Source organism: Ranitomeya imitator, chromosome 4 (genome assembly GCF_032444005.1).
Source record: "Ranitomeya imitator isolate aRanImi1 chromosome 4, aRanImi1.pri, whole genome shotgun sequence".
Taxonomy (NCBI): Eukaryota; Metazoa; Chordata; class Amphibia; order Anura; family Dendrobatidae; genus Ranitomeya; species Ranitomeya imitator.
Genome location: NC_091285.1, coordinates 4,498,349 through 4,513,290, shown reverse-complemented (window position 1 = coordinate 4,513,290; position 14,942 = coordinate 4,498,349). Strand labels below are relative to the sequence as shown.

At 50.8% G+C, this 14,942-nt stretch overlaps 1 protein-coding gene across 14 annotated transcripts in view; it reads left to right on the top strand.

Annotated features, from left to right (window-relative positions):
- The first annotated feature begins 5,075 nt into the window (after positions 1 to 5,075).
- The window catches only part of C2CD5 (C2 calcium dependent domain containing 5), an 84,860-nt gene continuing 74,993 nt past the window's right edge, over positions 5,076 to 14,942 (top strand). For 7 of the 14 annotated variants that reach the window (XM_069762803.1, XM_069762798.1, XM_069762801.1 and 4 more), the window contains exons 1-4: positions 5,076 to 5,183; positions 8,289 to 8,395; positions 10,696 to 10,782; positions 10,857 to 11,028. In XM_069762803.1, the coding sequence (XP_069618904.1) occupies positions 8,306 to 8,395; positions 10,696 to 10,782; positions 10,857 to 11,028 (349 nt within the window). In that variant the 5' untranslated portion in view covers positions 5,076 to 5,183; positions 8,289 to 8,305. Of the gene's footprint in view, positions 5,184 to 7,804; positions 7,827 to 8,125; positions 8,147 to 8,288; positions 8,396 to 10,695; positions 10,783 to 10,856; positions 11,029 to 14,942 lie in introns of those variants that run through there. The other 7 variants (XM_069762802.1, XM_069762804.1, XM_069762799.1 and 4 more) reach the window with 5 other exon arrangements.

Sequence of the window (14,942 nt, the reverse complement as noted above, 5' to 3'; positions counted from 1 at the left end):
ATTGTGAGCCCTCGCGGGCAGGGTCCTCTCTCCTCCTGTACCAGTTGTGACTAGTATTTTTCAAGATTATTGTACTTGTTTTTATTATGTATACCCCTCCTCACATGTAAAGCGCCATGGAATAAATGGCGCTATAATAATAAATAATGATAATAATAATAATAATAATACAGGATGTGACTCAGGATCAGTAATGTAATATATGTACACAGTGACTGCACCAGCAGAATAGTGAGTGCAGCTCTGGGGTATAATACAGGAGGTAACTCAGGATCAGTAATGTAATGTATGTACACAGTGAATGCACCAGCAGAATAGTGAGTGCAGCTCTGGAGGATAATACAGGATGTAACTCAGGATCAGTAATGTAATGTATGTACACAGTGACTGCACCAGCAGAATAGTGAGTGCAGCTCTGGGGTATAATACAGGATGTAACTCCGGATCAGTAATGTAATGTATGTACACAGTGACTGCACCAGCAGAATAGTGAGTGCAGCTCTGGGGTATAATACAGGAGGTAACTCAGGATCAGTAATGTAATGTATGTACACAGTGACTGCACCAGCAGAATAGTGAGTGCAGCTCTGGGGTATAATACAGGAGGTAACTCAGGATCAGTAATGTAATGTATGTACACAGTGACTGCACCAGCAGAATAGTGAGTGCAGCTCTGGAGTATAATACAGGATGTAACTCCGGATCAGTAATGTAATGTATGTACACAGTGACTGCACCAGCAGAATAGAGAGTGCAGCTCTGGGGTATAATACAGGATGTAACTCAGGATCAGTAATGTATGTACACAGTGACTGCACCAGCAGAATAGTGAGTGCAGCTCTGGGGTATAATACAGGAGGTAACTCAGGATCAGTAATGTAATGTATGTACACAGTGACTGCACCAGCAGAATAGTGAGTGCAGCTCTGGGGGATAGTACAGGATGTAACTCAGGATCAGTAATGTAATGTATGTACACAGTGACTGCACCAGCAGAATAGTGAGTGCAGCTCTGGAGTATAATACAGGATGTAACTCAGGATCAGTAATGTAATGTATGTACACAGTGACTGCACCAGCAGAATAGTGAGTGCAGCTCTGGGGTATAATACAGGATGTAACTCAGGATCAGTAATGTATGTACACAGTGACTGCACCAGCAGAATAGTGAGTGCAGCTCTGGGGTATAACAGAGGATGTAACTCAGGATCAGTAATGTAATGTATGTACACAGTGACTGCACCAGCAGAATAGTGAGTGCAGCTCTGGGGTATAATACAGGATGTAACTCAGGATCAGTAATGTAATGTATGTACACAGTGACTGCACCAGCAGAATAGTGAGTGCAGCTCTGGAGTATAATACAGGATGTAACTCAGGATCAGTAATGTAATGTATGTACACAGTGACTGCACCAGCAGAATAGGGAGCGCAGCTCTGGAGTATAATACAGGATGTAACTCAGGATCAGTAATGTAATGTATGTACACAGTGACTGCACCAGCAGAATAGTGAGTGCAGCTCTGGAGTATAATACAGGAGGTAACTCAGGATCAGTAATGTAATGTATGTACACAGTGACTGCACCAGCAGAATAGTGAGTGCAGCTCTGGGGTATAATACAGGATGTAACTCAGGATCAGTAATGTAATGTATGTACACAGTGACTGCACCAGCAGAATAGTGAGTGCAGCTCTGGGGTATAATACAGTATGTAACCCAGGATCAGTAATGTATGTACACAGTGACTGCACCAGCAGAATAGTGAGTGCAGCTCTGGAGTATAATACAGGAGGTAACTCAGGATCAGTAATGTAATGTATGTACACAGTGACTGCACCAGCAGAATAGTGAGTGCAGCTCTGGGGTATAATACAGGATGTAACTCAGGATCAGTAATGTAATGTATGTACACAGTGAATGCACCAGCAGAATAGTGAGTGCAGCTCTGGGGTATAATACAGGATGTAACTCAGGATCAGTAATGTAATGTATGTACACAGTGACTGCACCAGCAGAATAGAGAGTGCAGCTCTGGGGTATAATACAGGATGTAACTCAGGATCAGTAATGTATGTACACAGTGACTGCACCAGCAGAATAGTGAGTGCAGCTCTGGGGTATAATACAGGAGGTAACTCAGGATCAGTAATGTAATGTATGTACACAGTGACTGCACCAGCAGAATAGTGAGTGCAGCTCTGGGGGATAGTACAGGATGTAACTCAGGATCAGTAATGTAATGTATGTACACAGTGACTGCACCAGCAGAATAGTGAGTGCAGCTCTGGAGTATAATACAGGATGTAACTCAGGATCAGTAATGTAATGTATGTACACAGTGACTGCACCAGCAGAATAGTGAGTGCAGCTCTGGGGTATAATACAGGATGTAACTCAGGATCAGTAATGTATGTACACAGTGACTGCACCAGCAGAATAGTGAGTGCAGCTCTGGGGTATAATACAGGATGTAACTCAGGATCAGTAATGTAATGTATGTACACAGTGACTGCACCAGCAGAATAGTGAGTGCAGCTCTGGAGTATAATACAGGATGTAACTCAGGATCAGTAATGTAATGTATGTACACAGTGACTGCACCAGCAGAATAGTGAGTGCAGCTCTGGAGTATAATACAGGAGGTAACTCAGGATCAGTAATGTAATGTATGTACACAGTGACTGCACCAGCAGAATAGTGAGTGCAGCTCTGGAGTATAATACAGGAGGTAACTCAGGATCAGTAATGTAATGTATGTACACAGTGACTGCACCAGCAGAATAGTGAGTGCAGCTCTGGGGTATAATACAGGATGTAACTCAGGATCAGTAATGTAATGTATGTACACAGTGACTGCACCAGCAGAATAGTGAGTGGAGCTCTGGAGTATAATACAGGAGGTAACTCAGGATCAGTAATGTAATGTATGTACACAGTGACTGCACCAGCAGAATAGTGAGTGCAGCTCTGGGGTATAATACAGGATGTAACTCAGGATCAGTAATGTAATGTATGTACACAGTGACTGCACCAGCAGAATAGGGAGCGCAGCTCTGGAGTATAATACAGGATGTAACTCAGGATCAGTAATGTAATGTATGTACACAGTGACTACACCAGCAGAATAGTGAGTGCAGCTCTGGAGTATAATACAGGAGGTAACTCAGGATCAGTAATGTAATGTATGTACACAGTGACTGCACCAGCAGAATAGTGAGTGCAGCTCTGGAGTATAATACAGGATGTAACTCAGGATCAGTAATGTAATGTATGTACACAGTGACTGCACCAGCAGAATAGGGAGCGCAGCTCTGGAGTATAATACAGGATGTAACTCAGGATCAGTAATGTAATGTATGTACACAGTGACTGCACCAGCAGAATAGTGAGTGCAGCTCTGGAGTATAATACAGGAGGTAACTCAGGATCAGTAATGTAATGTATGTACACAGTGACTGCACCAGCAGAATAGTGAGTGCAGCTCTGGGGTATAATACAGGATGTAACTCAGGATCAGTAATGTAATGTATGTACACAGTGACTGCACCAGCAGAATAGTGAGTGCAGCTCTGGGGTATAATACAGTATGTAACCCAGGATCAGTAATGTATGTACACAGTGACTGCACCAGCAGAATAGTGAGTGCAGCTCTGGAGTATAATACAGGAGGTAACTCAGGATCAGTAATGTAATGTATGTACACAGTGACTGCACCAGCAGAATAGTGAGTGCAGCTCTGGGGTATAATACAGGATGTAACTCAGGATCAGTAATGTAATGTATGTACACAGTGAATGCACCAGCAGAATAGTGAGTGCAGCTCTGGGGTATAATACAGGATGTAACTCAGGATCAGTAATGTAATGTATGTACACAGTGACTGCACCAGCAGAATAGAGAGTGCAGCTCTGGGGTATAATACAGGATGTAACTCAGGATCAGTAATGTATGTACACAGTGACTGCACCAGCAGAATAGTGAGTGCAGCTCTGGGGTATAATACAGGAGGTAACTCAGGATCAGTAATGTAATGTATGTACACAGTGACTGCACCAGCAGAATAGTGAGTGCAGCTCTGGGGGATAGTACAGGATGTAACTCAGGATCAGTAATGTAATGTATGTACACAGTGACTGCACCAGCAGAATAGTGAGTGCAGCTCTGGAGTATAATACAGGATGTAACTCAGGATCAGTAATGTAATGTATGTACACAGTGACTGCACCAGCAGAATAGTGAGTGCAGCTCTGGGGTATAATACAGGATGTAACTCAGGATCAGTAATGTATGTACACAGTGACTGCACCAGCAGAATAGTGAGTGCAGCTCTGGGGTATAATACAGGATGTAACTCAGGATCAGTAATGTAATGTATGTACACAGTGACTGCACCAGCAGAATAGTGAGTGCAGCTCTGGGGTATAATACAGGATGTAACTCAGGATCAGTAATGTAATGTATGTACACAGTGACTGCACCAGCAGAATAGTGAGTGCAGCTCTGGAGTATAATACAGGAGGTAACTCAGGATCAGTAATGTAATGTATATACACAGTGACTGCACCAGCAGAATAGTGAGTGCAGCTCTGGAGTATAATACAGGAGGTAACTCAGGATCAGTAATGTAATGTATGTACACAGTGACTGCACCAGCAGAATAGTGAGTGCAGCTCTGGAGTATAATACAGGATGTAACTGAGGATCAGTAATGTAATGTATGTACACAGTGACTGCACCAGCAGAATAGGGAGCGCAGCTCTGGAGTATAATACAGGATGTAACTCAGGATCAGTAATGTAATGTATGTACACAGTGACTACACCAGCAGAATAGTGAGTGCAGCTCTGGAGTATAATACAGGAGGTAACTCAGGATCAGTAATGTAATGTATGTACACAGTGACTGCACCAGCAGAATAGTGAGTGCAGCTCTGGGGTATAATACAGGGGTATCTCGGGGTCCGCGGTGTGTACGGTGTCGGTACGTTATGACGTCAGTGTTGGCCTCTGTCTCCTCCTCTCTGTTCCGCTCTTCCGGCTTCTTGGTCTTCTCCGCGCTCCGTACTTACAGTCATGTGACTGATCGGAAGCGGAAGTAGTGACTGCTGAGGAGAGTGGGTGGTGCTGAGATCTGGACGTCAGTCATGTGACCGTTCGAAAACTGTGTCCGGTGTGTATCGGGTGTGTGACGTGTGCGGTGTATACCGGGTGTGTGACGTGTCCGGTGCGGTGTATACCGGGTGTGTGACGTGTCCGGTGCGGTGTATCCCGGGTGTGTGACGTGTCCGGTGCGGTGTATACCGGGTGTGTGACGTGTGCGGTGTATACCGGGGGTGTGACGTGTCCGGTGTATATCGGGTGTGTGACGTGTGCGGTGCGGTGTATATCGGGTGTGTGACGTGTGCGGTGCGGTGTATCCCGGGTGTGTGACGTGTCCGGCGCGGTGTATACCGGGTGTGTGACGTGTCCGGTGCGGTGTATACCGGGTGTGTGACGTGTGCGGTGCGGTGTATCCCGGGTGTGTGACGTGTCCGGTGCGGTGTATCCCGGGTGTGTGTCGGGTCCGGTGCGGTGTATACCGGGTGTGTGACGTGTCCGGTGCGGTGTATATCGGGTGTGTGACGTGTCCGGTGCGGTGTATACCGGGTGTGTGTCGGGTCCGGTGCGGTGTATACCGGGTGTGTGACGTGTCCGGTGCGGTGTATACCGGGTGTGTGACGTGTGCGGTGCGGTGTATATCGGGTGTGTGACGTGTGCGGTGCGGTGTATACCGGGTGTGTGACGTGTCCGGTGCGGTGTATACCGGGTGTGTGACGTGTGCGGTGCGGTGTATATCGGGTGTGTGACGTGTGCGGTGCGGTGTATACCGGGTGTGTGTCGGGTCCGGTGCGGTGTATACCGGGGGTGTGACGTGTGCGGTGCGGTGTATACCGGGTGTGTGACGTGTCCGGTGCGGTGTATATCGGGTGTGTGACGTGTCCGGTGCGGTGTATACCGGGTGTGTGTCGGGTCCGGTGCGGTGTATACCGGGTGTGTGACGTGTCCGGTGCGGTGTATACCGGGTGTGTGACGTGTGCGGTGCGGTGTATATCGGGTGTGTGACGTGTGCGGTGTATATCGGGTGTGTGACGTGTGCGGTGTATATCGGGTGTGTGACGTGTCCGGGGCGGTGTATACCGGGTGTGTGACGTGTCCGGTGCGGTGTATATCGGGTGTGTGACGTGTCCGGGGCGGTGTATACCGGGTGTGTGACGTGTCCGGTGCGGTGTATACCGGGTGTGTGACGGGTCCGGTGCGGTGTATATCTGGTGTGTGACGTGTCCGGTGCGGTGTATACCGGGGGTGTGACATGTCCGGGGCGGTGTATACCGGGTGTGTGACGTGTCCGGTGCGGTGTATATCGGGTGTGTGACGTGTCCGGTGCGGTGTATACCGGGTGTGTGACGTGTCCGGTGCGGTGTATATCGGGTGTGTGACGTGTGCGGTGTATATCGGGTGTGTGACGTGTCCGGGGCGGTGTATACCGGGTGTGTGTCGGGTCCGGTGCGGTGTATACCGGGTGTGTGACGTGTGCGGTGTATACCGGGTGTGTGACGTGTGCGGTGTATATCGGGTGTGTGACGTGTCCGGGGCGGTGTATACCGGGTGTGTGTCGGGTCCGGTGCGGTGTATACCGGGTGTGTGACGTGTCCGGTGCGGTGTATATCGGGTGTGTGACGTGTCCGGGGCGGTGTATACCGGGTGTGTGACGTGTCCGGTGCGGTGTATACCGGGTGTGTGACGGGTCCGGTGCGGTGTATATCTGGTGTGTGACGTGTCCGGTGCGGTGTATACCGGGGGTGTGACATGTCCGGGGCGGTGTATACCGGGTGTGTGTCGGGTCCGGTGCGGTGTATACCGGGTGTGTGACGTGTCCGGTGCGGTGTATATCGGGTGTGTGACGTGTCCGGGGCGGTGTATACCGGGTGTGTGACGTGTCCGGTGCGGTGTATACCGGGTGTGTGACGGGTCCGGTGCGGTGTATATCTGGTGTGTGACGTGTCCGGTGCGGTGTATACCGGGGGTGTGACATGTCCGGGGCGGTGTATACCGGGTGTGTGTCGGGTCCGGTGCGGTGTATACCGGGGGTGTGACATGTCCGGGGCGGTGTATATCTGGTGTGTGACGGGTCCGGTGCGGTGTATATCGGGTGTGTGACGTGTCCGGTGCGGTGTATACCGGGTGTGTGACGTGTCCGGTGCGGTGTATATCGGGTGTGTGACGTGTCCGGTGCGGTGTATACCGGGTGTGTGACGGGTCCGGTGCGGTGTATATCGGGTGTGTGACGTGTCCGGTGCGGTGTATACCGGGTGTGTGACGGGTCCGGTGCGGTGTATACCGGGTGTGTGACGTGTGCGGTGCGGTGTATACCGGGTGTGTGACGTGTGCGGTGTATACCGGGTGTGTGACGTGTCCGGCGCGGTGTATACCGGGTGTGTGACGTGTCCTGTGCGGTGTATACCGGGTGTGTGACGTGTCCGGTGCGGTGTATCCCGGGTGTGTGACGTGTCCGGGGCGGTGTATACCGGGTGTGTGACGTGTCCGGTGCGGTGTATACCGGGTGTGTGACGTGTCCGGTGCGGTGTATACCGGGTGTGTGACGTGTCCGGTGCGGTGTATCCCGGGTGTGTGACGTGTCCGGCGCGGTGTATACCGGGTGTGTGACGTGTCCGGCGCGGTGTATACCGGGTGTGTGACGTGTCCTGTGCGGTGTATACCGGGTGTGTGACGTGTCCGGTGCGGTGTATACCGGGTGTGTGTCGGGTCCGGCGCGGTGTATACCGGGTGTGTGACGTGTCCGGTGCGGTGTATACCGGGTGTGTGTCGGGTCCGGCGCGGTGTATCCCGGGTGTGTGACGTGTCCGGTGCGGTGTATATCGGGTGTGTGACGTGTCCGGTGCGGTGTATCCCGGGTGTGTGACGTGTCCTGTGCGGTGTATACCGGGTGTGTGACGTGTCCGGTGCGGTGTATCCCGGGTGTGTGACGTGTCCTGTGCGGTGTATACCGGGTGTGTGACGTGTCCGGTGCGGTGTATCCCGGGTGTGTGACGTGTCCGGTGCGGTGTATCCCGGGTGTGTGACGTGTCCGGTGCGGTGTATCCCGGGTGTGTGACGTGTCCGGTGCGGTGTATACCGGGTGTGTGACGTGTCCGGCGTGGTGTACACTCAGCCTCTCCCCTGTATACACCGGTCACGTCTCGTCATACAGTCCGGCAGCGGCAGTTACTCTCTTCTATTCTCCTGCAGGTGACGGAGCAGCAGCCATGCCCGGGAAGCTGAAGGTGAAGATCGTGGCCGGACGTCACTTACCGGTGATGGACCGGGCCAGCGACCTCACCGACGCCTTTGTGGAGGTCAGAAGCTTCTCTGTGCGCCGCTAATGAGCGTGTCAGCAAGTGTGCCCGAAACCCAGCGAGGAGGGAACGGGAGGACACCGTGCGCAGACCGGGGGAGGGAACGGGAGGGCCGTGCTGTATCCTCCGCTCACCGCTAGAGCTGCACTCACTATCCTGCTGTTACATTGTGTCTTGTCCTCCAGTCACCGCCAGAGCTGCACTCCTTATCCTGCTGTTACATCGTGTCTTATCCTCCAGTCACCGCCAGAGCTGCACTCACTATTCTGCTGTTACATCATGTCTTATCCTCCAGTCACCTCCAGAGCTGCACTCACTATTCTGCTGTTGCATAGTATATTATCTTCCAGTCACCTCCAGAGCTGCACTCGCTATTCGGCTGTTGCATAGTATCTTATCCTCCAGTCACCTCCAGAGCTGCACTCGCTATTCTGCTGTTACATTGTGTCTTATCTTCCAGTCACCTCCAGAGCTGCAGTCACTGTTCTGCCTTTAGTTACTTTTTTCCCACCCGTGGTTCTGCTTGTTGGCAGCTGCTCCTCTATCTTTTTCTAAGTCTTTTCCCTTTTTTTGTTTGTACCTGTGGCTCTATTAAAATGCGGGTGGAACGTGTAGCATCTCTTGGCTATTTGCCGGTTACGCCCGGTTCCTAGTTTTATGCCCGGTTCCTAGTTTTACGCCCGGTTCCTAGTTTTACGCCCGGTTCCTAGTTTTACGCCCGGTTCCTAGTTTTACGCCCGGTTCCTAGTTTTACGTCCCGGTTCCTAGGTTTACGTCCCGGTTCCTAGGTTTACGTCCGGTTCCTAGGTTTACGTCCCGGTTCCTAGGTTTACGTCCGGTTCCTAGGTTTACGCCCGGTTCCTAGTTTTACGCCCGGTTCCTAGTTTTACGCCCGGTTCCTAGTTTTACGCCCGGTTCCTAGTTTTACGTCCCGGTTCCTAGTTTTACGCCCGGTTCCTAGTTTTACGCCCGGTTCCTAGTTTTACGTCCCGGTTCCTAGTTTTACGTCCCGGTTCCTAGTTTTACGTCCCGGTTCCTAGGTTTACGTCCGGTTCCTAGGTTTACGTCTCGGTTCCTAGGTTTACGTCCCGGTTCCTAGGTTTACGTCCCGGTTCCTAGTTTTGTGCCCCGGTTCCTAGGTTTACGTCCCGGTTCCTAGGTTTACGTCCGGTTCCTAGGTTTACGTCCCGGTTCCTAGGTTTACGTCCCGGTTCCTAGTTTTACGTCCTGGTTCCTAGGTTTACGCCCGGTTCCTAGGTTTACGCCCGATCACTAGGTTTACGTCCCGGTTCCTAGGTTTACGTCCCGGTTCCTAGGTTTACGTCCCGGTTCCTAGGTTTACGTCCCGGTTCCTAGGTTTACGTCCCGGTTCCTAGGTTTACGTCCCGGTTCCTAGGTTTACGTCCCGGTTCCTAGGTTTACGTCCCGGTTCCTAGGTTTACGTCCCGGTTCCTAGGTTTACGTCCCGGTTCCTAGGTTTACGTCCCGGTTCCTAGGTTTACGTCCCGGTTCCTAGGTTTACGTCCCGGTTCCTAGGTTTACGTCCCGGTTCCTAGGTTTACGTCCCGGTTCCTAGGTTTACGTCCCGGTTCCTAGGTTTACGTCCCGGTTCCTAGGTTTACGTCCCGGTTCCTAGGTTTACGCCCGGTTCCTAGTTTTACGTCCGATCACTAGTTTTACGTCCCGGTTCCTAGGTTTACGTCCCGGTTCCTAGGTTTACGTCCCGGTTCCCAGGTTTACGTCCCGGTTCCCAGGTTTACGTCCCGGTTCCTAGGTTTACGTCCCGGTTCCTAGTTTTACGCCCGATCACTAGTTTTACGCCCCGGTTGCAGATCTTCTCACCCTGTTCCTGCCCCTCGTTGACCTTACAGCCGTTTCTGTCTGTAGTCTCTCCTGTTCTTTGCATCCTGGTTGCCGCGGTTACCATTGTGCTGGGATTTCCTTCTGCAGTTGATACATTGTATCTGTCGGTCACTGTCCATCTCTTTTCCTCTATTGTTTGGCCTTTGTGTTCTTTTTGCTGCTCTTTTTTTTCTTTGTCACCACCCTGTGTTTTCTCTCATGCATACTTATTTCGTTAGGAGCGGACCCCTGAAGATTGTGAGCCCTCGCGGGCAGGGTCCTCTCTTCTCAACCAGTCATGACTTGTACTGTTTAAGATTAGTGTTTTTTTTGTTTTGTTATTTTATGTATACCCTTCCTCACATGTAAAGGGCCATGTAAAAAATGGAGCCTTAATAATAATAATACTAATCATACTAATAATCCCCTTATTAACCCTTTTGCCTCCACTCCTTCAGGTGAAGTTTGCAAACACCACGTTTAAGACTGACGTGTACCCCAAGTCTCTGAATCCTCAGTGGAACTCTGAGTGGTTTAAGTTTGAGGTGATTCTTCATTTATCGAGTGGATGTTGGGAGTTCAGATACTTTGCTGGGTGTTAACCCCTCGCTCTCTGCAGGTGGATGATGAGGATTTGCAGGATGAGCCGCTACAGATCACCGTCCTGGACCACGACACGTACAGCGCCAATGACGCCATCGGGAAGGTGTACATAGACATCGACCCGCTACTGTACTCGGAGGCTGCCACCGTCATTTCAGGGTGGTTTCCTATATACGACACTATCCACGGTAAGAAGCCGTCTGGTGTAGGGGTCTCCAGCGCTGCCGTCCTGTAGGGGGGAGGTCTCCAGCTCTGCCGTCCTGTAGGGGGGGGGGGGTCTCCAGCTCTGTCGTCCTGTAGGGGGGGGGTCTCCAGCTCTGTCGTCCTGTAGGGGGGGGGGTCTCCAGCTCTGTCGTCCTGTAGGGGGGGGTCTCCAGCTCTGCCGTCCTGTAGGGGGGGTCTCCAGCGCTGCCGTCCTGTAGGGGGGGGGTCTCCAGCTCTGTCGTCCTGTAGGGGTCTCCAGCTCTGTCGTCCTGTAGGGGTCTCCAGCTCTGTCGTCCTGTAGGGGTCTCCAGCTCTGTCGTCCTGTAGGGGTCTCCAGCTCTGTCGTCCTGTAGGGGTCTCCAGCTCTGTCGTCCTGTAGGGGTCTCCAGCTCTGTCGTCCTGTAGGGGTCTCCAGCTCTGTCGTCCTGTAGGGGTCTCCAGCTCTGCCGTCCTGTAGGGGTCTCCAGCTCTGCCGTCCTGTAGGGGTCTCCAGCGCTGCCGTCCTGTAGGGGTGTCTCCAGCTCTGTCGTCCTGTAGGGGTCTCCAGCTCTGCCGTCCTGTAGGGGTCTCCAGCTCTGCCGTCCTGTAGGGGTCTCCAGCTCTGTCGCCCTGTAGGGGTCTCCAGCTCTGTCGCCCTGTAGGGGTCTCCAGCGCTGCCGTCCTGTAGGGGGAGTCTCCAGCTGTGCCGTCCTGTGGGGGGGGTCTCCAGCTCTGCCGTCCTGTAGGGGGGGTCTCCAGCTCTGCCGTCCTGTAGGGGGGTCTCCAGCTCTGCCATCCTGTAGGGGGGGTCTCCAGCTCTGCCGTCCTGTAGGGGGGGGGGTCTCCAGCTGTGCCGTCCTTGTGGGGGAGGTCTCCAGCGCTGCCGTCCTGTAGGGGGGAGGTCTCCAGCGCTGCCATACTGTAGGGGGGGGGTCTCCAGCTGTGCTGTCCTGTGGGGGGGGTCTCCAGGTGTGCCGTCCTGTGGGGGGGGGTCTCCAACTCTGCCGTCCTGTAGTGGGGGTCTCCAGCTCTGCCGTCCTGTGGGGGGGGTCTCCAGCTCTGCCGTCCTGTGGGGGGGGGGGGTCTCCAGCTCTGCCGTCCTGTGGGGGGGGGGGGTCTCCAGCTCTGCCGTCCTGTAGGGGGGTCTCCAGCTGTGCCGCCCTGTAGTGGGGGGTCTCCAGCTGTGCCGCCCTGTAGTGGGGGTCTCCAGCTGTGCCGTCCTGTGGGGGGGTCTCCAGCTCTGCCGTCCTGTGGGGGGGGGTCTCCAGCTCTGCCGTCCTGTGGGGGGGGGGGGGTCTCCAGCTGTGCCGCCCTGTAGGGGGGTCTCCAGCTGTGCCGCCCTGTAGGGGGGGGGGGAGGGGTCTCCAGCTCTGCCAATCTCATGGCTTGGTTTCCTAGAAAGCAGGATGACTACCAGTCTGGCTGCTCCTCCATCATGAGTCTTAACCTTTGTAATCCCTGATACTTTGGAGCTTGCGGTTTTATTTCTGCATAATCTGAGCAGTTTAACCCTTACTTGTCATGTCACGTGTTTCCCCTTGTGGCCCCCTAGTAATTTCTGAGGTTCCTCTCATCTGTCCCGATCCCCCCCCCCCTTTCTATATATGCCACGGTGGCCCCTCCAGATCCACTGTATTCCATGCGGTGCCTGATCTATGGCCTCTTCACTGTAATCATAAAGCTAAACATTTTCTCATTAGTCGGATTCTAATGGCTGGGTCCAGTTAAAGGATGAAGATGTATTGCACCAGGGTGCACGGAGCGCAGCGTAAGGGCCACATGCAGCCCACCCATGCGGACACAGCAGTGTTTCCCTAGCAGGTCACCTCCGTGTGCAGCCATCCTGGCCATCCGCTTTCTCACATTCTGTTCTTTCATGTCGTCCTCTTGTCACGCTCACACGTATATTTTGTTGCATCTGGTCTTCTGTCGAGCTAGTTCACCTGATGCACATCAGCCGCACTTTAGAACATCTTGTGTTCAGTCTCACGCTGTTGGTGCAGATTGTCGGATGCATTGACTTTGACCTGCTTTCTAGGGCTGCACACAGTCCTTCCTCCTGGTATCTGGCTTTATTGGTTCTTGTCACTTTTACTGGAGCAATATATTGATATGTTGCTGATTGACTTTAGTGTGGGATAGTGATTGCCACATCATGGGGTAACTAGGTATCTTACCATGCTTTAGTGTTTTTATTAGTCTGTCTTGCTGTATGTGTTTATGTCAAATAATAAAATATTTTTTTACTAAATTTTGAATGCTCCCAATTTTGTGGGCTTGTATGTTTTCTCCCTTTTCCATCTCATGCCCGTTAACAAATTCTTGGAAAACCCCTATTTTCAATATTGTCTAGTGGTGCCCTCCATATTCTGTTCTAAAGTATTGTCCTCTTCTGGCGCTAGCTTGTTGTCTCTTAATTCTGTGTTATTCTCCTCTTGTTGCACTCGCTTTTTGTCGCTTTCTTCTTAGTAATAATGTTGTCCTTTTTTGGTGCTTTTGTTCGTTGTCTGTTCATCTTTATTACTGTTGTCCTCTTGTGACACAATTTGTTGCTTCCTTTATAATGTTATCCTCATCTGGCACTTGTTCGTTGTCGCTTACTTATGTCACCTCTGGCGCTAGCTCTTTCTATCTTTGATTTCTATTAATATTTTCCTCTTGTGGTGCTCGCTCGTTGTCACTTTTTTTCTTTGTGTTAATGTCCTTTTGTGGCGCTCTTGTTGCTTTCCTCTGTGTTGTTCTCTTCTGTCGCTTCCTTGTTGTCACTCATGTCTATTAATATTGTGCCCTTTTGTCGCTCGCTCATTGCCGCCTCCCTCTTGTATTAATGTTGTGCTCTTGTCGCTCGCTCTTTGCCACTTTCCTCTGTGTATTAACCCCTTTACCCCCAAGGGTGGTTTGCACGTTAATGACCGGGCCAATTTTTACAATTCTGACCACTGTCCCTTTATGAGGTTATAACTCCGAAACGCTTCAACGGATCCTGGTGATTCTGACTTTGTTTTCTCGTGACATATTGTACTTCATGATAGTGGTAAAATTTCTTTGATAGTACCTGCGTTTATTTGTGAAAAAAACGGAAATTTGGCGAAAATTTTGAAAATTTCGCAATTTTCAAACTTTGAATTTTTATGCAATTAAATCACAGAGATATGTCACACAAAATACTTAATAAGTAACATTTCCCACATGTCTCCTTTACATCAGCATAATTTTGGAACCAATTTTTTTTTTTTGTTAGGGAGTTATAAGGGTTAAAAGTTGACCAGCAATTTCTCATTTTTACAACACCATTTTTTTTTTAGGGACCACGTCTCATTTGAAGTCATTTTGAGGGGTCTATATGATAGAAAATGCCCAAGTGTGACACCATTCTAAAAACTGCACCCCTCAAGGTGCTCAAAACCACATTCAAGAAGTTTATTAACCCTTCAGGTGTTTAATAGGAATTTTTGGAATGTTTAAATAAAAATGAACATTTAACTTTTTTACACAAAAAATTTACTTCAGCTCCAATTTGTTTTATTTTACCAAGGGTAACAGGAGAAAATGGACCCCAAAAGTTGTTGTCCAATTTGTCCTGAGTACGCTGATACCCCATATGTGGCAGTAAACCACTGTTTGGGCGCATGGGAGAGCTCGGAAGGGAAGGAGCGCCGTTTGACTTTTCAATGCAAAATTGACAGAAATTGAGATGGGACGCCATGTTGCGTTTGGAGAGCCACTGATGTGCCTAAACATTGAAACCCCCCACAAGTGACACCATTTTGGAAAGTAGACCCCCTAAGGAACTTATCTAGAGGTGTGGTGAGCACTTTGACCCACCAAGTGCTTCACAGAAGTTTATAATGCAGAACCGTAAAAATAAAAAATCATATTTTTTCACAAAAATTATATTTTTGCCCCCAGTTTTGTATTT